The 12,016-nt window shown below is 37.7% G+C and overlaps 1 protein-coding gene across 4 annotated transcripts in view; it reads right to left on the minus strand.

The window, feature by feature from the left end:
* The window catches only part of UBAP2 (ubiquitin associated protein 2), a 117,796-nt gene that overhangs the window by 26,154 nt on the left and 79,626 nt on the right, over positions 1-12,016 (minus strand). For all 4 annotated transcript variants that reach the window (XM_006863038.1, XM_006863037.1, XM_006863040.1 and 1 more), the window contains 3 exons: positions 7,875-7,942; positions 4,151-4,340; positions 2,549-2,759 (listed from right to left, as the gene is read on the minus strand). In XM_006863038.1, the coding sequence (XP_006863100.1) occupies positions 2,549-2,759; positions 4,151-4,340; positions 7,875-7,942 (469 nt within the window). The remainder of the gene's footprint in view (positions 1-2,548; positions 2,760-4,150; positions 4,341-7,874; positions 7,943-12,016) is intronic.

Consider the following 12,016-nt stretch of genomic DNA (forward strand, 5'->3'; position numbering starts at 1 on the left):
AACAGTAGTGAGGTTGGCCCAGGATCGGACAGTGTTTCGTTCTGCTGTGCATAAGATCACTACGGGTCGGTACCAACTCAATGGCACCTAACAACAAATGAGTCTGAACCAACTCGATGGCACTTAACAACTATCACCACCATATTAATGGACTTTATGATTTCCTAATCTTCAGTATTAAAACCATGAAATGAAAATGTAGTAAAATCTGCAAAATCCAGAAACTGTCAGAGAATGGAAGCTCAAATATTTTCTACTAGTAGGAGCCATAGAAAGTGGTAAGAGTACACTCGGTCCAAGATTGCATCCTATGAGACTCCAAATAATAAGGCAGTTCCACCAAGATCCCGCTCCTGCAGGTTTCATGGTTTTATATACACAGCATTTTGCTCAAGTACAAGTGCACCTGTAAGATTAGTTCCTACGGTAGACTTACTAGTTTACAAACACTCCAAAACTGCTTTCCATACAAACTTTCAAAGCTTGTACCACCGCAGCCTTTTTTTATTGTGAACTGAGTGATAGTTTACATGAGAGAACATCGGTTTTACACTTATTGTTCCATTGTAATGATTGTAATGATTGCAATCTTCTCCACATACACAGCCTTTTAACACACTCTCAAATTTAACTTAATCTCTCCCAGTCTGGTTGGTGAAACATAATAGAAAATGAACACAAATTAAAATGATTTAAGTGCAGTAACATCATTTCATATTCTTTAGTAGTATTTTTCTATGAACTGTGTCCATACCTCTGACAATTGATTTTTAGTAGCTTTTTATATTGGGAAATTAAGCCATTGTCTATAATGTTTCCAAATATTCTTCACAGTTTACCTGACTTGTTATATTTGGTGATGTTGTTTTCTGTCACACCTAAAAATATCCACCTTAGAAAAATTATACAAAATGTATTTCTATGCTCTTTTTTATACTTCTGTTATTAATTCATTATATTTAAATATTTGTTTCATTTAGTACTTTGACTGAGGGTGTGATACAACCTCATTTTGTAAATAAATACCCAATTATAATCATCAACTTATTGAATAAATCATGTTTTTATGAATGATTTGAAATGACACCTTTATCATATAGTGAAGTCAGTAAGGTTTTCTGTAAAGGAACAGACAGTAAACACTTAAGGATTTGAAGGCTTCTGTAACTGTAGTGTGAAAATAGTCAGGGACAACATATAAAGGAATGATTGTGGCTATGTTCCCATAAAACATCATTTATTAAAATAGGTTGTATACTGACTGGTCTCATAGATCTGTGGTTTGTCAATTCATGATTTAATATACTTCCATCTTAAATGAATCAATTTTTGAACTTGGTACCAGAGGCATGTACCAAAAAGACAGCCATTGTAAAGAATATGAAAATAGAAATGTTAAAATCTAAAATCGTGTACCATTCCTTACTAAATCTGCAAAAACAATAAACATAGAGCTAAGACTTCTCTCCTTTCTAGAAACGTTTGCTTGTAAGGTTGGCCTTGGCTGGTGTCTGGGACCTTGGACTTTGGGAAGGTTATTGAGGCTTATCAGAGTCCTGATGTGGCACTGTGGGTTAACGCGCAAGACTGCAAAGCCATTTGAACTGTGAGGTCGGCGGTTCAAGATCACCAGCTGCTCCTTGGAAACCCTCTACAGGGTTGCTATGGGTAGGAATCAACTTGACGGGACTTAACAATAGTAATGTGGAGTCCCGTGTGGCACTGCGGGTTAATGTGCTAGACTGCAAGGGCAGTTTGAACCACAAGGTTAGCAGTTCAAGCTCGTTGGCCATTTCTTAGAAACCGTAAACAGGGTCGCTATGAGTTGGAATTGACTCCAAGGCAATAACAACAACAACTGATAAGAAACAATGGGACATATAACTAAATGCCTACTCTCTCTCACGAACATGGAATTTTGATCTGGTCTAATCATAGAGAGTGCCAACAATACATATATACATGTGTGTATAAGTATATATGTGTGTGTGTGTATATAAATAAATAAATAAAGCAGGAGCTCTGGTAGCATAATGGTTATGTGTCGAACTGCTAATCTCAAGGTCAGCAGTTCAAAACTACAAGCCATTCTGAGGGAAAAAGGTGAGGCTTTCTGCTCCTATAAAGATTTACAGCCTCAGAAACCCTATGAAGGGTCACTATGAGTCGGGACCAACTCCACGGCACACAGCCACCACCATAGATATAAAGCAGAAAACTCTAATGGTGGGATGGCACCAGTGGAGCTTTCTGCTTTATATCTATATATATACATGTATAGATAGAAAACGGGACTCCTCGTGTGGCGCTGTAGGATCAACACTGATCTGCTAACTGCAAGGTCGACAGTTCAAACCCACGGCTGTTCCTCAGAAACCCTAAAACGAAGGGTCACTGTGAGACACAACCAACTAGATGGCACTGAACAACAGCAACAATATATAAAAGCTCTAGACAAATTCAACCTTAGCATTATCAAGTCAATAAGCTCTGCTAATGTTTAATATGTCCTCAATTGGGGCAGCAGGAATAAAAAATACATACTTACCAAAATGACTAAGGACTGATGCTTGGGATGCTGTAGACTTGAGTTCCCAAGAAGAAGTGGTTGTTGGAGGACTCGTGCTATTCTGCTGTGAACTCTGGGTAGTGAACTGGCCCAAGCTTGGAGCTTTCAACTGCTCCAAAATCTGGGAGCTCGTGATGCTGGCCATTTTTGAAGGTGCAAGCTCTCCAAATCCAGAACCAAGGACAGAAGGCTTTAGAGAGAACAAAAACAGAAACTCTCAGCAATATAGAATTTCTACCCCAGGCTTGAAAACACACCAATTACTTACTGCTACAGGTATTTTTAAACTATGAATCTAAATATCGTAATTAGTAGTAATCACCTAAGAAAACATTATATGAAAATGTTACTTTAAATTGGACCTTCTCAAAACAAATGGCATCACGCCTTGGCCCATCCCATTTCAAGCACTGACACCACCATCTGATCCACAATGAACAATGACACTAAAAAGCCAGATTCCCATAAAAATGCCAATGTGAAGTGACTACACAGAGTAGAAGACAAACAGCAGAAAAGGTTACATACTGAATTCTCCATTTTATTCGTTCATAGGTAATAATGTATTTGAGTCAGGCATGGGAGAAAGAAAATTACATATTCATAAAACAGCGTTTTTCAACAGGAGATTTCAAGATAGAGTGCATCGAAGTCTAAACCAAACAATTCACTAGGGAAAGCTGTAGGTTTGTGTGGTCACAGTGCATCCAACCTCCCACTACAGCTTAGCACTTCCCACTACTCTGCTCTGCAGCCATAGTCTTCCTCATGCTATGTTCAGTGTGTACTCCCATCCTTCACCACTAATTCCTGAAATCCTTTTTGATGGAAGCTTAACTCTCATGGGCAGTTAATCAGGCACACAGCACTGATGGCACTGCTTCCAGGAAAACACTCTCAAGCTAGATGGGCCTCAGCCACAAAACTGCATTTAAAATAAAATAAAAAGTACCTTTATTTTATGGAATAACAAAGATATTAAAATACAAAACACATAAGCACCTTGGCAGACTTAAAAAGAAATAATTTTGCATGTTTTGGGTCCCAGTGGGGTGCTGCAGGAAAATGCACTGGGGACCATAAGGTCCCTTTGCACCACAAGGTCCATTTGAATCAGTCACTCCTAGGAAACCCTATACAAGATCGCTGAGATGGAACCAACTCGATGGCAATAAACAACCACAACCACCTACTGACAAATACTTGAATTTAGGGAAATTGAAGAATAAAAAAAATTTAGTATCTTAGACTAGTAACAGATACTGAAAACCAAACAAACAAGAGAAAGAATCATTCATTAATAAGGATGACTTCAATCTTACTGAGTGACCATGATTGAGAAGAATTCTACTAACTATAAAAAATATTTTATGATTTGTCCAGAAACTCAGAGCAATTGAATTCCACATGGAATTATCAGATATGTGCTTGGGAATGACCACATCATTGTTTTCTGGATTGAGATTTACTTCAGCCATTTTTGTGTTTAGAAAATAATCGTAAAACTATATTTACGTGTCATACTCTAGAATGCATTTATTACATTCCTTAAAATCCCATACTGAAATAAAAGTGAATTACCAGACTCTGAGGAGAATAGGAGTTGACAGCAGTGGAGTTGTCAGTCCCTGGTGCCATCTGATTGTTGTGTTGAGAATTTGTGAAGACCAGAGCTTGGCCGAAGCCCTGCTTTTGGGAAGATTCAAAGGAGTTGACTTCTGACACTTGACTGGCAGGAACAGGCTTCTGGAGCAAGGCTACTAGATCAATGCTAAGCAGACAAAAAGCAAATGAGGAACTAGTCATAAGCAAATATTACTAAAAAATCAATACAAACTAATTCATGCTAAAAGTTATCTAAGGAAGGAGAGCCTTGGGGTACTGGAGTGTGAAGGAGCCAAAAGGAGAGCATCAAAGCACACAAAGCCACAGAAACTGAAGCAGGGCTTTGCAGAAACAGAAACCAAACAGAGTACTGAGAAATTGCCACAGAAATAGCATTAAGGATGACTGACTTGAAAACCTGCCGCGATTAAGTAAATTTAAATAATATTCTGAAGCGTGGTTCAATTCTTTGAACACAGTTCATCCATTTATTACTTGGACGCAGAGTTTCTTAAACATTCCCAATGGAGAGGGAATGCATATTCTTGGAGAATGAGGGCTTTGACCAGAGCAGACCACTCTCATATTTACCTTAAATATTCCTGTAAGTCTTGCATTCTATTCCATAATAAATTAAAGTTTACCTAAGTCTCATATTTCTTACTAAATATTCACGGGAAAATGCCCAGTAAATAAAAAATACTATGCTAACTAGAACTCTCGTAATGTTCCCAGAAATTTGAGAAGCACAGACAAACATCTGAAGGCAAGAAGGAGAAATGATAAAGACTACTTGACATAAGGTGAGCTCCCAACTTCCTGTAATTTTTCTCCACTCTTACCTAGTATAGGATCGGCAAGATGCACATGTTATCTGCCGTGGTAATTCACTCCATTAATAAACCCTTTAAAAGGCCAATTCCCTCTCCATACCAGTGAGACAAGCAGATCCTGGGAGGTCAAATCATTCAAGATTCACTCCAAAAGAGAACAAAATTCCTAGCTGTGAGTTTCTCTCTGTATGTATACACTGCAACTCTCATGATCCCATAAAAAGACTAAGTCCCAGAACAGTATTTTAGATCCCAAAGTAACAGTCCAGCTTACTAACAGCTACCCCTACAGATATAAATCTAAGGTAGCTTTTTATTTATGACCCATCACAAAAAATCATGGTAAGTTTCCAAAAGCTTGCTAAGATATAATAGACTACTATCTTCTGAAAATCAAAAAACTACACACTACAAAAAAGTTCAACTAGCATCTTTTTTAAAAGGAAATTATCCTATCAAATTCATTAATAGAATTTCCCCATAAACTAAAGGAATTTCCCCCATAAACTTTCGGAAGCACCTTATTCATATACACACACACACATTTTTTACAGTTATTGTTGTTAAGAGCCGTGGAGTCCATTCTGACTCACAGCAACCCTGAGAGGATTTCTGATGAGCAGCTGGTGAGACTGAACCATCAACTTTGAGGCACAAACTGGCCTTGCAATCCAGTGTATATATACATATGTAACTGATAGGAAAGTATGAGCAATTTAAAAGTAATATATTTCAAGGGAGCTCCTTTAACACTTGTCCCCTTATATATCCACCTCATTTATATCATGAGTTTCAATATGTTAGGTTCAAAATGCTTTGGTTTCTAAGGTGTCATATGGATCAAAACATACATCTTCTACATCATTATATTTTGAAACCATAATCAAAGATTTTCATAGCTGCTGCATCACAAAACTGTACATCAATGTTCTTTAATAATTCAGATCTGAACATATTATTAAACTCTTTCCTTTTCTATCATCCAAAAGTTTGTTGTTGTTGTTGTTGTTGTTGTTAGGTGTCATCGAGTCGGTACCACCTCATAGCGACCCTATATACAAAAAAACAAAACTCTGCCCGGTCCGGGGCCAACCTCACAATTGTTTCCACGCTTGAGCTCATTGATGCTGCCACTTTGCCAATCCATCTCGCTGGGGATCTTCCTCTTTTTCTCTGACCCTCCACCTTACCAAACATGATATCCTTCTCCAGTGACTGGTCCCTACTGAAAATATGTCCAAAAGTGAAAGAGACGAAGTTTGGCCATCCTGACCTCCAAGGAGAACTCTGGCTATACTTCTTCCAACATGGATCTATTGGTTCTTTTGGCAGCCCATGGCACTTTCAATATTCTCATCAAACACCATAACTCAAAAGTATCAATTCTACAGTTTTCCTTATTCACTGTCCAGCTTTCACATGCATATGAGGTTATTAAAAATACCATGGCTTGGATCAGGTGCACCTTAGTTCTCAAGCAGACATCTTTGCTTTTCAACACTTAAAAAAAAGATCTTGTGCAGCAGATTTGCCTAATGCAATATGTCATTTGATTTCTTGACTGTTGGTTCCATGAATGTTGACAGTTGATCCAAGAAGAATGAAGTCCTTAACAACTTCAATCTTTTCTCTGTTGATAAGAATGCTGTTTTTCGGACCAGTGGTGAGGATTTTTGTTTTCTTTACATTGAGTTGCAATCCAAAACCTTAGTATATTACAACTAGCACGAGAAGCTTGTAATAAACAGCCTGAAATCTAAATCAAAAGTACTATACCAAGGAACCAAAGGGTACTCTATATTAAGTTCATTCTGTTAAAAGCAATAGGTTTTAAAAAGTGACAAGATCCACCACTAAATAGGCTTTAACAGTTTGTCACAATTGCTAACAAATCACACATATGAAGGTAAGCCAAAAAATATTGCTACAAAATCAGATAGCTTTATTACACAAAAACATCAAAATGAAGCGATTATTTCTTGTCTTATTCTCTATCTGGTTCTATATACTTCTGTAGGTGGTATTACCACCTCTCCAACTTTTCCCCAAAGAATTGTACACTCCTTGAGTTACATCATGTGAAAACCTCAGTTTTGGCATTCCTGAAGGACTCAAATCATGTCTCCTTTTAATGTTCTTAAGAGTTTTGGGAACAAAAAGAAGTGTGAATGGGCAAGACCATGGCTATAGTGTGGATGACATAAGGTTTCCCAAGGAAATTCTCATGCTCATAGGACAGCCCTGATACTCTGCAAGTGTGAGCAGGTGCATTGTCACTATTCCTTGGAAAAAATTCCTGGACACAACTTTCATGGCCTTTTCCTCACAAATGCAAATTTCAATTTTCTTAAAACACCTTTAACAAGCCCCAGTGATCATCCTCTGTCCTCAACAAAAATTAAAAAGATGACTGCTTTTGAATTCCAAAAACAGTTGCCAAAACCTTCTGAGCTGACCTCTCTGCCAAGCAGACCAAAATCGAAGGTCACAGCTTTAAATGAGCCTTTTTTCTTCTTGTAAAGAATCCTAATGAGATTAAGACAAATCTATTACTGAGAGAACTTGTATATAGTCATCTACTGATTTCAGAAAATGTTTGAAATAAACCAGTGCATGAATGAACTGGAACCTTAGTATCAATACTTTTCGACTTACCTGTGAATTAGCTATTTATCCATGAATATAACCACACTGGAAATGACTAAACCTTTGTCAGTTGACCAGCTAGGCTAGGGGTAAAATAAAAGTTAGTCTTAGATGGAAAAGGGAAAAAATAGAAAGAAACGCAAGGACCAAAACACTTTTCCTCAGGCAAAAATTTCAATTTTGGCTTGACTAACAAAAAAAAGTCGGCAAAAATTGTCTACCTTTGCCCCGGTGTGACATGATTCTCTGCTGGAACAGATGAAGCAGTGAAGACCTTTGTTTCAGAAAGCTGTGTAGAAACCATGGGAAAATATTTTAATCTTGCTCTACATAATACAAACTCAAAAATATATTGAATTCCTGGCAATTTTTAGTCACCAGTAAGTTTCACTGTAGATCGCGCACCCAAAAGGTGGTCTGAAGGAAACAAAACATGCAATCATGACAAGTCCTTTTCTTAAGGTGATGAATATTTCAGATTGATAAGCCTACAATATTTAAATATTTCTATTTAAATTATCTAAAATATTTCAGATAATCAATTCAGTGCTGGGAGACAACATAGTGGAGGCAAACTATGGTTTATGTTCCAGTCCCATTATTCTGTATACGTCACTATACAAAATGAGATACCAGTCCAACCATTGCCAGTATTATCACAAATGCCAAATGGGAGTGAGGGAGTTTGACAAAGTGACCTATTCACTTTTTCAAACAAAAAGCCACTGATTGACTTTTAAAATATAAATTAATTTTACTGAGCTATAACAGATAAACTATAAATATTTAAACTGCACTGAATGTTCTGACTTACATGTACCCCTGTGGAACTATCAGCACCATTAAGATATCGATCAGACCCAAAGTTTTCCTCCTATCCCACCATTCACCCATGTCCCCAAACAACCACTGATGTACTGTCATTATAAATTAGGTTGCCTTATCTAGAATTTTAAAATGGAGCATATACTACACACTCCTTTTTTTCTGGTTGCTTTCACATAGCAACATGATTTTGAGATTCATGCATGATTTAACTCCTGTTTAGGTCACTCACAATTAATACTTCAAGTCACTGAGGAAAGATGTGCTTATTTTATGTTTTCAACGTGAGGGACAAAAAAATGCTGATCTAATGAGATAACATGAGAACCGAATGAAAAGTGCTATTAAAAGGCTGCTACCACAGGAGATGGGGATGGGTCTCTTGTGATACAATGGTGAATAATTGTTATCAGGACTGACTGTGAGGGTTGGAAATGTAAAGGTAGACGTTTTGTAGCAACAGGATGGGAGTGATTGACTTTGCAGTCTAGGAGCGGAGGTCCCTGGGACCAACAAGGGAGAAGAGCGGAGAGCGGGACCTTACCCAGCACTGATGCCAGAGAAGGAGGCAGAGACTATGACATGGAGAGATGAAGCGGCTGGGGACTTTAGATCCAGAGAGAGAAAGGGTGCTGACAACCAGGGAACAGGCTTGCAGGGTGTACCCTTTGGTTGGTTGATGATACATGGAGGGGATTGTAACCATGTCAATGAAACGATATATGATAGAATGAATGTAAAGCTAATATTCTCCCATGAAAACTATCACATAATTCACAATCACTTTAGAATGAATGTAAAGCTAATATTCTCCCATGAAAACTATCACATAATTCACAATCACTTTAAAAAAATCTATATTAGAAGAAGTAGAGCCAGAATGCTCCTTAGAAGCAAGGAGGATCAGACTTTGTCTTACTACTTAGGACATGTTATCAGTCCCTGAAAAAGAACATCATGCTTAGTAGAGGTTCAGCAAAAAAGAAGACGACCCCCCCCCACCCCCCAATGAGATGGATTAACACAAAGCCTGCAAGAATGAGTTTAAACAGTGTTTCATTCTGTTGTGCATAGGGTCGCTATGAATCAGAGCCAACTCCACCATATCTAAGAGCAACAGACGTCCAGTCATTCGGGAAGTAGTGTTAGGATGTGAGGGCTGACTCTCTTTTCCTCTTTTGTTTTTTATTCTTCTAGCAGCTGACTACATGGCAGGCAAGATGTCTATGCCAGGTTCTCACCTGCCCCAGTCCAGCATCTTCAAAGGAAAAAGAATTTATCACTCCAAAACTACTGCCAAGAAACATTTTGATTAATCTGCTTGGATCAAATGGTCACACAATCCTCCCAACCTGTTTAAGAGGTGAGCTAAAATGATTAACTGACTCTCTGACACTACAAGGAGCTCAGAAAATGTTCCTCTCAAAAGGACAAAGAAGACTAGGAAATCACACTGGGAGAACAGTCTATTTCAATTAGGCTGACTGGTAATAACTGTTGTTGTTGTTAAGTACCGTAGAGTCGGTTCAGACTCACAGCGACCCTGTACAGGGTTTCTGAGGCTATAAATCTTTACGGGAGCCTAAGAGGTATGTGGGCCACCATGAAGAGGAACAACTTATGGATGATTGGAATTGCAGAACAAGAAGAGAGAAGCACAGAGAAAATTGTTGAAGAGTTGCTGGAAGAAAACGTCCCTAACATCATGAAAGTTGATTAAGATAAGCATACAAGAAGTTGAAAAAACTCAAAATAGGATAGAGCCCAAAAGAAAATCACCAAGACATATCATAATCAAACTTTCTAAAATCAAAGACAAGGAAAGAATCCTGAGCGCAATTCTGGAAAACTGAGTTGCTGTTTGTTAAGTACTGTAGAGTCGGTTCTGACCCATAGCCACTCTGTATAGGGTTTCCGAGGAGCAGCTGGTGAGCTTGAATGCATGACCTTGCGGTTTAAGCAACTTTGCAGTCCAGTGTATTAACCCACAATGCCACACCAGGACTCCAGAAAAACGAGTAGCTACATACAAAGGACAACCAGTAAGACTAAGCTCTGATTTCTCAGCAGAAACCATGCAAGCAAGAAAGCAATGGAAAAAAAGAAAAGAAAGCAATAGAATGACATATACAAAACTCTGAAAGAAAAAGATTGTGAACCAAGATTTATATACCTAGTAAAGCTGTTCTTAAAACATGATGGCAAAATTTAGACAGTTCCTGATAAACAAAAATTAAAGGAATTTGTAATGGCCAGATGAACTTTACAAAAAATGCTACAGAGTGTTCTTTGGACTGAGACTCAACAACAGCAGACAACAACCATACATAACACCATCACCTGAAACTCAGGCCAGATATGCAAGTATTCAAATAAAACAAACCTGCAAGACTGAAAATAGGAATCCAGAGATATCAGTGTATAATGAAGTTAACTACAAGCAAAATGAAAAAATGTACATACAGAACTTTCAAATGGCAAGGAAGGTCAAGTATATTTCAGGATAAAACAAACTATTTAAAACAGGGAAAAATTAATAAATTGCAGTGTAACCTCAAAGAAAAATAATACACCTGCACATCAAAATAAAAAAAAGAGGAAAATCAGAAAGTTTTAGTAAACATTAACACAACAGAAATGAAAGTGGAAACATACAAACAAAATAAACTCAGCAATTCCATAAAAATAACACAGAAAAATGACAATTAATTCATACTTATTGATAATTGCACTGAAGGTAAATGGATTAAATGTACCAGTCAAGAGACATAAAGAGCAGAAAGGATAAGAAAATACGATCCTTCCATATGATGTCTACCAGGCATATCAAAAAGAAGGGGACAATCTAAATGTTCAACAACAGAATGGTTAATTTTTGTTAAGTACTGTTGAGTAGATTCTGATTCATAGCAACCCTGTATAGTGTTTCCAAGGAGCAGCTGGTGGATTTGAACTGCCAATCTCATGGTTTGCAGTCCAGTGCTGATCCTACAGTGCCACATCAATGGAATACTATGAAACGAAGGAATACTATAAAACAAAGAAAAACAATGAATCTGTGAAACACCTCACCAATATGGTTGAACCTGAAGGACGTTATGCTGAGTAAAATTAGTCAATCACAAAACGATAAACATTGTATGAAACAAAGGTATTCTTGTTAAAAGAAACAATCTATGATGGATACAGAGTGGGAAGGGAGAGATGGTTATTCATGGGCTAGAGGGTAGACACATGATGACACGGATGATAGGGTATGCAATATACAACAACAGAGAGGTTAGCAGAGAAAAGATGCAGGTAGTGGAAGACACAGAAAAGAACGCAATAGTTAAAAGAGAATAGAGCTGGGGAAAAGGGGGTAATAATGTTAAGATGCTTGGCTGTCTTTTGAATCTTGGTTTTCCTTTCATTATATTATAAAAATAGACACTGGAGGGGGAGAGAAAGGAATAGCGAAAAGCATCACCATAGAAAGCTTGTAAGTCTGTCTTCTGCCTATAACTGATTGGAATACTTAAAATGGGGCTACAACGTG

Source organism: Chrysochloris asiatica, unplaced genomic scaffold (assembly GCF_000296735.1).
Source record: "Chrysochloris asiatica unplaced genomic scaffold, ChrAsi1.0 scaffold00053, whole genome shotgun sequence".
Classification (NCBI taxonomy): domain Eukaryota; kingdom Metazoa; phylum Chordata; class Mammalia; order Afrosoricida; family Chrysochloridae; genus Chrysochloris; species Chrysochloris asiatica.